At 35.3% G+C, this 14,252-nt stretch overlaps 1 protein-coding gene across 1 annotated transcript in view; it reads right to left on the bottom strand.

The window, feature by feature from the left end:
* Positions 1 to 221: 221 nt before the first annotated feature.
* Positions 222 to 14,252, bottom strand: part of LOC107695280 (adherens junction-associated protein 1-like) — a 50,806-nt gene continuing 36,775 nt past the window's right edge. Inside the window, exons 3-6 of the mRNA XM_016495115.1 lie at positions 6,740 to 6,827; positions 5,276 to 5,518; positions 2,495 to 2,617; positions 222 to 799 (exon numbers count right to left, since the gene is read on the bottom strand). Of these exons, the coding sequence (XP_016350601.1) occupies positions 2,545 to 2,617; positions 5,276 to 5,518; positions 6,740 to 6,827 (404 nt within the window). The 3' untranslated portion in view covers positions 222 to 799; positions 2,495 to 2,544. The remainder of the gene's footprint in view (positions 800 to 2,494; positions 2,618 to 5,275; positions 5,519 to 6,739; positions 6,828 to 14,252) is intronic.

Here is a 14,252-nt window from a genome sequence, read left to right as displayed (position 1 = left end):
GTCCCAAGAGTCCAGTTAAATTGATCTGTCTGACTCATAAGTAACCTTGTTTGTATAAAAATAGAGACTATTCCTTTAAAACGGGGCCTAGTAACAATGTAGTGAAATTAAAACCTGGGTATACTATTCCTCACTGGGTTCATTTTTTTTTCCTCTAAAGTATACTATTCCTCACTGGGTTCTTTTTTTTTTTTTTCCTCTAAATGAGTAGTGCTCCATATAAATATTTTTTGGACATTTGTAACACATTTTACTCAGCTATTTCAAATACATATTCATACTTTTTATACAAAAACGGATGACAGATTGATATTGGGAGACAGTCACTGAAATGACTTGATGTGTCTGTAATTTTCCACAAAACTGAACGCGTCCTATCTATATATGTAGTGGCACATAATGGCATTATTGGCACAAAGTTCAGGAGAGTCTTTTCTCCACACAAGCAGACGTATTGTGTCAGAGAACGTCCCATGGCCTCTCCACTCCAGCACACTCACATGTGCAGTAATACACGTATATAATATATCAGCTCTAGGTATATCATCTCTAAAATTATCACATGTCTATGGAAAATAAGTTGGGAGTGGTATCCATAGCACTGCATCAGTCTAGAAAAATAAACATCTTCAGTCCACTTCTAGAGAGATCCAACATTTGTACAAAACTGCCTGATCGTCTCACTTCCCGTCTCACTTCCCGTCTCTTTAATTGCTTGTCGTTGTTGTTCTTGTGGTTTTGGTTTGCTTTATTGTGTTTTAGTCTTTTGTGTTTGATTCACAGGTTTTCCAATGAGATCCTGAAAGATAAATTGAAAAGATTCAATTTAAGTATTTAAATATTAAATTGACTTTTTAAATAGAATAAGAACTGATAGTGTAACTTTGTAAATAAACTACTCTAAAAGTATGTAAGAAAAAATAATGATTTAACTTACATGTTACTTTATACAACTTGAAATGTCAACAAATGTGACCCTGGATCACAAAACCAGGCTTAAGTCGCTGGGGTATATTTTTAGCAATAGTATCCACTGAACGCAAACTGCGTATGCTGTTCTGTGTCAGCCGCGCTGCACGGATATGCTTTTTTTGTTCAAATCAAAGCGTAAATAAACGCAGAAAACGTATCCGTGTGGTGCGGCTGACACAGACAAGTAGAACAGTATATGCAGTTTACGTTCAGTGGATACTCTCCAAAATGGCGATGACAATTAAATTGTGTTCCGAAGACGAACGAAGCTTTTATGGGTTTGGAACGACATGGGGGTAAGTGATTAATGACAACATTTTCATTTTGGGGTGGAGTAACCCTTTAAAGTTGTCCAAATTAAGTTCTTAGCAATGCATATTACTAATTAAAAAATGTAGTTTTGATATATTTACGGTAGGAAATTTACAAAATATCTTCATGGAACATGATCTTTACTTAATATCCTAATGATTTTTGGCATAAAAGGGCATTTTACGGGTTTGGAACGACATGGGGGTAAGTGATTAATGACAAAATTTTCATTTTGGGGTGGAGTAACCCTTTAAAGGCGATTTTCTGCAATATTGTCCTATCCTAACAAACCATACATCAATGGAAAGCTTATTTATTCAGCTTTCAGATGATGTATAAATCTCAATTTCGAGAAATTGACCCTTATGACTGGTTTTGTGGTGCAGGGTCACAAATACATTAGTACATATAGAAATGAACATTAACCTAGATTAAGTAATTGATAACACTTTACAATAGGTTCCATTTGTCATTATTAGTTAACATGAACTAACAATTGAAAAACTTCTGCTTCTAATCTACTTCTGCATTTGTTCTTAATGAATGTTAAAGTCAGTATTTACTAATATGAGGGTTATTATAGTTAATTAAAACTAAAACCATTAAAAATCTGTTAATAAATGTTAACTGAAATAAAATAAAATATACAAAACTTAAATTTATTTAATTCAGCTAGTTCCCAAAGAAACATTTTTCATTTTCATTTAGTTAGCTTGATGTACTACAATAAAAAAAACTAAACATTAAAAAAAAAAAAAAAAAAAGTATACATTTAAAAACACACACAATAAAAATGACAAACACACACACAAAAAAAACGAAATCTTTAACAACAATTAAATTAATTAACACTGTAACAAATGTATTGTTTAAATAATAAGTACTGTAACAAATGCATTGCTCATTATGTGAAATTGTCACCAATTATTTCTATAAAAAATGTTAATTGTTAGTTTATGATACAAGTGTTACCATTATATTAGTATTTTCATGTCACACTATATCTCTGCTGTTGGTGTAAATTCTGTTTCAGCACAATTTTTAAAAGATATGAGCCACATGTCTGCAACTCATTTCAATTCTATGGCTAGTGAAATATTCGTGTTGAACCCTGAGGAACTGTGATTTTCTAGTAAGTACACAAGCACTGGAAAACCATGTCAGAATTACACCATGTGGACTTCAGAGTCATATGAAATACAGTACGTACCAGGGCACAAATTGAAGACGTGGGCTCAACCCAAAGGTAGTAAAGGGGCCTCAACAGGAGATCTCAAACCATTTCTCAGACACAAAGGCCACAGGGATTAGCTGCCTTTCAGTGGGCGACGGTCTGGAATAGACAGACAGATCAGCTCTTCAGTCCTGCAGATATAAGCACTTCTGTCCAACTCCCTGATTCAAGCCTCTTTTTTATGTGGGGACTGCATTATACCACAAACAAAGCACCCACAGTTACATTTCCTCTAAACCCTCTCATCTAGGCTTTTGTATTCTGAAGCATACAGTATTAAATGAAGCTGCACTGAAATTATTCATACAATTTAAAGCTCATACTCAGTCTTTTGTAAAGACCAGGGCAATGGAAGAGCAAAAAACAACACTAAACAACTGTCACAACATACTTATCTGAAAAATAATGACTCTCTGGCAGATTAAACTGGTTATTTCCAAAATGCACATTAAAGGTTAAATTATTCTATTATTGAAGATTGTAGCAGAGAAAAACATGTTAAAAGCAGCACTTTAAGAATGGTAAAACATTTTAATTTTTTTTTAAATGAAGACACACTCTTGCATTCAAAAACAGTTTAAATGGAACAGAATACAGGGGTTTTAAGACCTCTGACATTTAAAGTTGAACTATTAACTTGACAAGCTGTCATAAATATCTCAAAAGTAACTCATAACTTCATGAAAAAACAGCATGAGGCATGATGCAACTGCCAAAGAGTCTGTCTGCTTGTGAATGGCTGTAGTGGTGGTGCATTATAGTGGATGAATTTAAAGATGCAACTTCTCTAAGAATGTTTTAACATGGAAACTGTCTCTCAGCTTAAGAACAGTTCAGAAAAAGGTACACAACTCTACACTTACACTGTAGGCACAAATATGTAATTTTTACTCACTTAAGCGATACAGTCCCGCATGTGGGATCGTTATTTCTGTGCCCCTGGGAGTACGGTCACACATATGGGATTTAGAATGTACAGTAACGTCACATAACTGCCAGATTAAAATGTGCTTTCGCGCTTTGGCTGGAGCTGAGCCAGTGATGGACGCAATCTGCGCTTGTCATATATCACAATTATGCAGTGTTTTCAACCACATAATGTTTATTTTAAGTTTCAGACATTAAATAGACATAACTACTAGAAAAACAATACATATATTGTTTGTAAAATACACACTGATGTCTATGGAAGGAGTAATAACAATCCATTCAATTATAATTTGACGAAGTGCTTTATTCATATTGGATACGCATTATGTAGGCAGGGCAGCACTTGAGGGGGGGACCGCGGTGAATAAAGGTCTCTCTATTTTTCCAGTTCACCAATCACTTACTTTCATGTATTTCGCGAGAAATGGATGAATTTATGTGTTGTAAATCCGACAGATAAAGTATGTTTCTTTGAATTGCTGTGCAACTAACGCCAATCACGTGTTATAGATCAACTAACAAGATCATAATAAAGGTTTGTAAATGACAAAACACATTCACTTTCACGTATCTGAGAATAGGAATATCAGTTTATGACACAGCTAACAAGTTTGTGAATATTTTGAATAAAACATGAAAAACGAAATAAAAGCGATACATCTGTCATACAGCGCTATTGTGGCTGCAGTGTTTCACGTGCCAAGCATGACGTGTCGCCATGGAAATAATAATGCGACAAAATAACAAACTCACTGATAGTGAGGGTCAGTTAGAATATTTTAATCTCATGCGTGAAAAGGTTAAGATACTAATATGTACCTCTAAGGTACTTATATATAACGTTTAGGGGTAAAAATGGTACAAAAGATGTAACGTTTAGATTTTTTTACCTCAGGGTGCCACCCCAGTAACATCTTTGTACCATTTTTTCTGAGATTGCACTGTAAAAAAAATTTTTTTTTAAATGTATTCAAAAATTTGACTAGTCATCTCAGGTTACCTAATTGATTTATCTTTTATATATATATATATATATAAATCAATTGGGTAACCTGAGATGACTAGTCAAATTGTTGACTATTGTGAACTTTAGGGTACATTTACGCGACAATGATTTACAACAAAACAGAAAAGTTTTCCTTTGCATTTTTGAAAAGTTTTGCTTGATCGAACTTGATCAAAATGATCCCTGTTCACATGGATCCATGAAAATGACTAAAACACTGTATTATGCATACCAGGCCAGCAGTTAGAGATGTCACTTTGTAAAGAAACATTTCACATTTTTTATTTTTTTATTTTTTCATGGGTTTTTCGTCATCATTTTGTGTTTTTATAGTTTACACAGAGACAATACTTGTATTATTTTCAAAAAACGTGCACTTTGAAACCCGTTTTCAAAAGTTTGCGTTTTCAGGCGCTGTTCAAAGTGCCATTGTCATGTAAATGAACAGCCAAGACAGATAAAAAGTTTTTTTTCCGTTTTTGGTTGAAAACTGTGTCGTGTAAATGGCCCCTTAGTTGAAAAAAAAAAGGAAAAATGGCAAACAGCCAGGGTCAAATGTGATGTGCACTTTAAACAGCATGTTATACATTTGTGCATAATGTTTCTTCTGCTCTGCTTTGGTCCAGTGTTCAAGATGTTTAGCATGAACATTATTTCTGACAGCACTAAACCTACTCTAAGCTATGAGGAAGCCAAACCCTGTCAGAATGTATGGACAGGGCTGTCAGTGCAGTCTCTTCGCTGTCCAAACTACTTGGTCAGCAACAGCAACCTCCAGCCCAGTTTTTTCTACAGAATATATATTAATCTTGGACCCTTGCCTGTTTCCATTGTAGGAGGTCTTGTAGATGGGTGTGTGCTGGATCATCTCATCCGTGTACACCGGTATGCCGGCCCGCATGCACTCGTGTGAGCACTGTAAACTGTCATTGTAGGCGGTGAAGATGTCCACCTTACTGGGCACGCGGGCGGGCGTGAAGTCGGTCAGGTTTTGACAGCTCTCCTCTTGTTGGTTGATCTTTCTCTGATGGCTGCTGTGTCGGCCATTCCCGGACTGCGCACAACTACAAAAACACGCACCAAATTCACAAAGCCAACATAAAATCATACCTTGAACCGCTGTGTCTGTCCTACATTTAACATGGACTGGGGAGGCAGACACAGACAAATTTAGCTCTGTTCGAAACCTAGTGAGCCTCCTCGCTGTGTCTTTTCTAAATAGGCATTCTGATCGAAATGGTACCTCATAAATGACTGATCTGAAATGCTCTACATAGGCAACAAAGTGCAGCAAAATGACTCAACAAAAGCTGATTTCAGTGTAACAACTTGTGAAGATCAACTCGATAATCCAGCATAAATAGAACACACAAATTTGGGGTCAAATAGTATGTTTCTAATGATTATTTTTGGTGATGTTATTTTATGTTATTTTTATTTTTATTCTTGAAGAATGAACACTTCTCTAGTTAACTCTAGAAGTATCTGTAAAACAGTACGTTTCTAATTTATTTTTAATTTTTGTATTGCTACTACTACCACTACCAATTGTTTGGGAGTATCTTGGATAATGAACATTTGAGTTTTTAATTATTTAATTATTTTTAATTATTAACTATTAACATTGTATTCATATTATTTTTGTTACCAAACTTTTTTATGAATAATCTTCAGTTTTGAATCAATCTTGAATAATGAACATTTCTCTTGCATCTGTAAAAAAAAAAGTATTTTTCTAATTATTTAAAAAATATATTATTATTATTATTACTACCATTTTTCTGAAGTAATTTTCAGTATTTGTTGAACCTTGGTTAATGAACGTTTTAGTGTCTAAATATTAGTTTCTAAATATTATTTTTTAAATTATTTGCATTTATATTAGCATTATTTTTATAATTAACCATTTTTAGAAATAATTTTATAATTGAATGAACACTTACTTTGTGACCAAAAAAAAAAAATATATAGCTCCCACATTCATGTTGCAATGCACTCTGGGATTGCTCTCTCTGCAGAAGATTCATAGAATTCCAAAAGAAGGTATCTTAGGTGTCTTAAAACACTGCCTACAGAGGAAGCTCAACAGGTTTGGGAAAAAAGCTATTGTGTACGAGTGTCCAGATTGCTGGGTGCAATAAGGGGTCACTGTCCACATTGACAGACAGAGTGATAGAGAAGTACAGATAATAAACAGACAGAGGGACAGGAATAGGGAGAGACAAACAGGAGGAACACAGACAGAAGTCACTGACAAGGTGCTGAAAGAAAAGAATGTTTCCTACCAGTTTTTAAGGACTAGAGTCGTGATCAAGGCTGCAACGATCATGATGAGGGACACAGTGATGGTGATGATCTGGTGAACAGCCAGACCTAAGAAGAGAAAAAACAAAGACAGCACAGTTATCAATGTCTCCATGGCAACTACTGTGAGCGCCAGTGCCTTTTGTAAGGTCTTTAATTGCAATAACACTGATACTGCATCTTAACATGTACTGCTCTATCTATGCCAGCGTAGCTTCTTCTAAGCCCCGTCTGCCACGTTACAGTAATTTAATCGTTCATTTGACCATTTCACAAAGTCTGGAGCATGAAACAGCTTGACTGGGAGAAGATGGCAAGCATACCAGCTGGCAAAAGGTCAGCAAACAACAATTAATGCAGGACAAGAACTCTCTGTTCCAGAATAAAGAGTGTCACAAGAACTATAAGCTACGCTGGCTTTCTCACTCCGTCACTCCCGAATGGATAGAAATGAAACCCTGCGGGGAGCCACAGTTACAGACTCTTAGATATAAAGAGTGCCACGACTTCCATTTCTTGCTGGAGCTGATAAGAGTGAAGGAAGCAATTTTATGGATTTCCCCATCAATATTAAAGTGTTTGTGTGCGGGTCTGTGAGGAACAGCAGCATCCATATTAAAGTATCTGGGTTTCTGGAATATGAGAATGCTGCACAGCTTGGCATGTGAGTGGTTAGTTTGCCGGAATTTAGGGAGTTCCCAGGGGCGATTCTAGGATTTTAATTTTATATATATATATAAAAATAAGATAAAAAATGTTTGATTAATAGGGGTCGTATACTAAACATATTGCAGTATTCCACTGTATTGCATAGATAGGTATAACATTTGAGTACTGAATAAGCCAAATTCAAGTCTTCATGATCTCACACACACAACCTGTTTACTGTACAAACACAAAATTTTACTGTTTGCATTTCTAGTACAACCCTCTTTCCTTAGCTCAAGTATGCAAACCTCTTTGCAACATGCACTGGAATATGCATTATATTGGATAAACACACACCTTGTCCTCTGTTTCTCGCTCTGCGCCGCCACGCTCTGCGGATTGATAAAGAACGTGCTGAAAGATGGGGAGGAGCCGATCGAAGTCTGCCGCCATTTTCATATGAAATTTATATATAGCCCCCCTAAAAATGGCCTAGCGACGGCCATGGGAGTTCCACTGTTCCAGCGTTAATTTATTCACATAACCATTTCAGAGTTATAACACTAGTTAACCTTACCTCACCTCGCACAGTAGCTTCACATGGGGCTAAGTGTCAACCTCAACATGTGACAGAGCAATATGGACTGATTTCCTTTGTAAGTTATAATTTTATCTTCACTGGGGGAAAAAAATCCATAAAAATAGGGGACAATGTACTGTATTAATTATGAAGGAATTTAGGTGTTTTACCTTGAATTTTGCACTTCATTGGGTTGTATTTTAGGGTTAATGGAAATGTCCGTAAAATTACTAGATAATGTCCTGTTCTTTTTTTTTTTCTTTTTCTTTAGTGTTGGTTGTCTGCTCATTTAGTGTTTTTTCTGCTCATTTTTTAAATATATATTTTATTAAAAGACATACATGTATATTAAAAGACATAACTTTCAGAGTTTATTACACTGTGTCTCACAATAGTGATTCATCTGTAAATACATTTATGCCGCCTTTGTACATTACAATTCACAAGTACAAGATTAAGTCTGTGAAAGTGTTTCTTATTGTGAGATATGGGTGGTTGGCATAAAATAATTTTAGGACATTGACATTTAAAATAATAAAATAAAAATATTTTGCTGATTCTTTTACAATTATGATGTATTCAGGTGCTATGATATATTAATTGAGAGACTAAGTGCAATATTTACATATATGCAATTAGCAGACACTTTTATCAGAAGCGGCATACAAAACAAAAGCAGTGTCAAAGAGTCAACAATATGTATACATAAATATTTACTTATATACATATATTTCTATAATTTATTGATCACATGACAGGACCCTTTAAATTAATTATGGCAAAAATGTGATTTAGACTGTGAAAAACAAAATAGAAATGTGGTCAAAATTTGCACTTACACATCCTTATTTTAGGTTAAAGGCACATTTTATGCATCAACTACCCATATACTGTATGTTGCTTCCACATCTTCTGCCATTAACATTTGAGGCTGAAACAAGATTTACAGTAATTGATTTGCAATGTAAAGATTAAAGATTTACAATGTTTACAGAGTTTGGCAGTAATCAATAACCTCAGGACTGTCATTTTATTTTTCCTTTGGAGAAAAATAACAAAATAATCAATTTCACCGCAGTCCCCAGTTTGCCACCACCGCAACATCAGACTGTTTGCATTATTCAGTATGTAGTAATACAATTGATATATCATTTCACAACCAGCATCCTCTTCCTAATGCATTTGTTTTATTTAGCTAACAGGGCGGCAAATATAAGTGCTTGTTGTGCTACTATATATGTGTGTGCGTCAGTCAGTTTGCACATAATTTTCCTTTCTAGTGCCCCTTGTGTTAGGCGTGTCTCATTTTAGAGTCAATTACAGGAATGTCTCAGTGCTGGCAGGAAGGGCCAAGTTACACTATACTGTGCTGCTGTACAGAAAACACTGGACTGGTTTACTTAACCCTACCGACCACTGGGGTGCTGCGCCCCTCAGGTTCTGGCTGAATAATCAATACGAGAGAGAGCGCGAAAAGAAAGAGAAATATAAATGGGATATAAACAGAGGAGACAGAGAGAGAGAGAGAGAGAGTTAAACACTTCAATTTTGTGCACATGTGTGCATGTTTCCAAACCTGTACATGTACAGTATGTGTGTATGTGACATTAAACATCTGGGCCAGTTCTGACAGATTACATTAGCCTTGAGGGCCAACAAGCTCTGCTGAGTTGTGCTCCTTATGGAACACTGAGAATGTATGAAAATAAATTCCCAGCAAACTCCTCATGTTAACTAGTCTTACTTCAGCAACCAAACTAAATGAGCTGAATAAATATTTATGTCTAGAAAAATGAACTGTAATGTGACAAAAAACACTTATTAGACTGACAATCAAGGTGAACAAGAACTGCAAATAAAAGCAAATAAATATGGCTTTTAGTATATATATATATATAGGGGTGCATATCGTTCTTAGGATACCAGCACCAGTAACAGCTTTTGTACCTTTTTTTCTGAGAGTGTAGCAATTGTATTTAGGCTTCAACATTTATAAAAGTTGTGTTCATTTTTGAAGATTATAATGATGAACAAAACCTGAAAGAATCAGAAACTTTTGTTGGTCACAGACCTTATTTTCTGCAATAATCCAAAAGGCAATGGCAAAACTTCCGAGTTGGCAAAAATATGTAATTTCTGCTGCACTCTATGTTTTATTTAGAAATATTGTGCTCCTTTTATGTAGCTCTCCGTTAGACACGCATGCGTTCATTCAGACTCATGCTCGCTTGGTTAAATCTGTGAAGTTTGCTGTCATTTCTAACATTTACATATATGGAAATAACTTCTGAATGCATTGAACAGCACACACATCTGTCAAAGCACCTAAAAGGGCAAGCCGTATTACTTTACACTTGTGAGATTTGTTGAAGCACTTCTCTGGTTTTTGAACATCTTGTGTCATGCACATTTCCCACAGAAGCTCAATCTGTGACCTCTATTATTTAGATGGGTTTTGTCCGTAGAAATGTATTTTTCAGTACTGTAAAACGATGTTACTAGCAGATGCTGCATGGTGTGCAGACCAACTAATTGATAATGAAATTTGTTCTCGATTATTTATAATCAATCAGTCTAACAAGGCTGTGTGAAGTACTGATCCTGAAAAGAAATAAGTTTGTTCCAATGCAGTTTTGATTCACTATAGGCAGTGCCTTACAGGTTGCTTGTTTGACCTGGAGGAGAATTTGTTAAGGTTCAGAGGAGTTCAGACACTCGTTTACTTCAAATTGATATTCTGACCCTTCCTGATTGCTTAGCTGGCACTGTGACTGATGGAAGCATGCAGATGCGTCTGGGAAAAGCTCTCCCTCACTTTCCCTCCCTGTGTTCTGCATCCGGGTCAGAGCTGGGTTAATTTTATCTCAGTCCCTGGCCTGAACACTGCTCCTTGGCATGGAGTCCCCCAGCAACACCAACACATACACATATCAGACAGCTGTTTAAATTTCCCTCTCTCTCGCGCCATCCCTCTAACTCTGAGATGGAAGGCAGCAGATTGAATTGAGAGTGTGTCAGGTGTTTATGCATCTCTGAAATTTTATGAGACGAGCTCTTCGTCCTCGACCTTGCTCTGAGTCAGAACTCTCGTTGGCTTCTTAGCCTGTTGTTTTATGTATTGATTTCAGCTCGAAAGATTCATTCGCCCCCCGTTCTATCACACCGAACCCATCACATTTGTGTAATATAAAGCTTTATAATACTGGAGTAGATGAATGCAAATGTACCACCATTATATTGTTATTACTGCCACCCAGGCAGAGAGAACAGGGCGTACATCACCTTGTCGCACCTGGACCTGCAATGAGAGAGATAGGCACACCAATTCCAATCAGGGAAAGTGTCAAAAGAGGAAAACAGCCTTGTGCTTTGGTACCAGACACCCTCCTTCCTGACTCTGCCAGTGATGGAGTCACCTTGCTTCAGGTGCTCGGGGTGAGCCTTTGTTTCCCTGGGCGCCTTGCCAATAATCAGGACAAAAGAGCCCAACCCTCAGAATCACTATACATCCCAAACTCCCCAAACCACAAAGACGTAGAGTCCTCATGCCCAGAGATACAGCTAAGCGTTCCTGTTAGAACAAGCTGAGCTATTAAACTATTTTGGGGTGTTGTTTGTTTCAGTTGTATCAAAGAGTTCAAGGCTGGCTGATTAACATGACCCTGTTAGCCTCAATTAACAGCCATTCAAAATTGGTATCCTTTTAAATACAACATGAAATGCAAAACTGACTGTATATTATTTCTTAATAAACATTCCTGGTCTTATCGAGCAGGTGTTATAAGTGCATGTAATTCCAACAAAAAAAATTTTTTTCATTATCTTTAATCAAAATTCAGTAACTTTTTTGGTCATAACATTCCTTTTATTATGACATATTCAAGGTTGCATGGATAGATTAAAAAATATTAATCAGTCAGAGATTTAAAAAAAAAACCCACCTCAGTGGGCATTTATATTTAAGTGTAAAAGATTGCACCCCTCAAATTGAAATGGCAAAAGGAAGTTTAAATGTACATTTGCTTTAATTAGTCATCAAGACAGTTTAGGTTTATAATAATCATTTACTGCATGTTAAAGTTTTTTAGGAAAATAATTAAAATATCATAAATAACTGAATTTATGTATCTGAATTTAAATGGGAGAGATTAATAGTTTAATAAAATCTGTAAAATCTTTTGTTAAACTATTCACAAAAATATCATACTAGTCAGTCAATAATGTCTGAATACTTTAACTTTGTTACAAAAAAAACTAACTATATAACTGTATTAAATATGAGTGTGCTTAAAAATACTATGGTTAAAAAATAAATAAATAGTAAATACTTTTTTGTACTACAAAAGAAATGTAGAGCTTTTTTTATCCTCCACTACATCCCAATAAATAATACTATAAGACATTTTTCACAATCCAATCAAATCCTGATAGATAACACCAAATCCTGTTCTGAATATTCTGTTTAACATGGAAATATATTGAATAGTGTCTTTGCATATGCCGTGTAGTGTTGCCTTTACAATAAAAAATGTAGAACCAGGATGTACAAAACAGATTAACAAAGATGTGATATATATATCAGAGTGATATATAGCAGAGTAAACTGGTCCAGATAAAAAATAGGCCTAACAAAGTGAAATGTCATGAGACTGCCTTTAAAATAGGACAGTAGTGGAAAGAAAAGAGAGTTAAAAAAAAACTAGGACAAATATAAAACCCAAATAGCACCATTTTAACAGACAGGACCTTGAAAAATATATGCAAAGGAGACACATACACAGGGGGCAGTATTTTAACTGAAGGTTATGAGTTTGTGCTGCTGGGACCCCATAGAGCAGAGACCACAGAGGCAGACACTCCTCTATGCACCTAAAGGACATTTAGAGGTTTGAAGCAGGACATTTTGTAGATCTGTCAGCTAAATGCTCTATTAGTGCAGCCCAGGCCTGGCATCTGCAGCTACAGATGGCTGTAAAGGGCTAGTGAGATGGAGTGGAAAGGAGATGCCTTCACTAAGTGCTTTCAATCATGTTGTGGTTTGGCTGGAGGAGTACTCATGGCAAAGCAACAGCTTTGACTGCACGTTCAAAAGGCAAGAGCATGAAAGTGGAAAAAAAAAAGACTTTTTTTTTATGCAGGAATTTGCATGCAGGAGTATCCAGATCCTTCAAACTTCAAATGAACTGCTGTGCGTCTGGCAAGTTTAAATTGACTTTACAGGAGCACCAATCTCGCCAAAATCACACCTTGGAATTTGTTCAGTGCAAATCCCAGCACTAACACCAGAGATTTTTCACAGTAATCTAAGAAGTCAATTTAGTTTTAATGGGAATGCTGTAATTTCATTATAAGTGAAATCTCAGAGAGAAAGAGACAGACAGCAAGAGTATGAGGAGACAGAAAATCATTTTGTCCATGATGACTGAGCGCTATTAAAAATGTTCTTTTTCCCTGTGTGTTAAAAATTATTAGTCTATGCATATATTCTCTGTGCATGCAGAATCTCTGGGGTTTAGGAATCTATTTTTTAAATAATTTTCCAAAAGCAATTATGCATTTTCTGTAATATGGGGATTTGCAGTGGAAAGCCAAATTCAGAATCTATGTCCCTATGAACCTTTTAAAGGGGTGTTTTGGTACCTTTAGCTGCTTTTATATTATAATTATGATTATATTATTATGATTTCAAATCAGAACAAACATCTTTAACCATTTATTTTTGCACATTTTGTATTGCTCTATATAAGAATTTCTATGCACACTACCATTTTAATGTTTTTGAAAGAACTTTCTTATGCTCACTAGGCTGCACTTATTTGATAAAAAAAACTGTATAATTGTAATATTGTGACATATTATTGCAATTTAAAATGACTTTTGTATTTTAATATATTTTAAAATATAATGTTATTTCTGTAATGGCACAACTGTTTTTTTTTTAATTGAGAAATCATTCTAATATTCTAATTTGGTGCTCAATAAACATTTATTTTTAAGATCAATGTTGAAAACAGTTGACCTGCTTAATATTTTTGTGATAACTGTTATACATGTTTTCAGGATTTTTTAATGAATAGAGAACGAACAGAATTTATTTCAAATAGCACTCTTGCTGAATAAAATTTGTAATATCGTGAACTCAAAAAAAAAAACAGGAAAGGAAAGGGAAAAAAACTATTATTTTATCGTTGGCTCACCTTAAAATCTTCTGTCTTTCTTCTATGGAACATAAAAGAAGATATTTTGAAAAAACAGTTGAAACATTC

This window comes from Sinocyclocheilus anshuiensis, unplaced genomic scaffold (genome assembly GCF_001515605.1).
Source record: "Sinocyclocheilus anshuiensis isolate Anshui unplaced genomic scaffold, SAMN03320099.WGS_v1.1 scaffold122, whole genome shotgun sequence".
Classification (NCBI taxonomy): domain Eukaryota; kingdom Metazoa; phylum Chordata; class Actinopteri; order Cypriniformes; family Cyprinidae; genus Sinocyclocheilus; species Sinocyclocheilus anshuiensis.
Note: the sequence above shows the minus strand (reverse complement) of the source record. Positions and strands in the feature narration are given on the sequence as shown.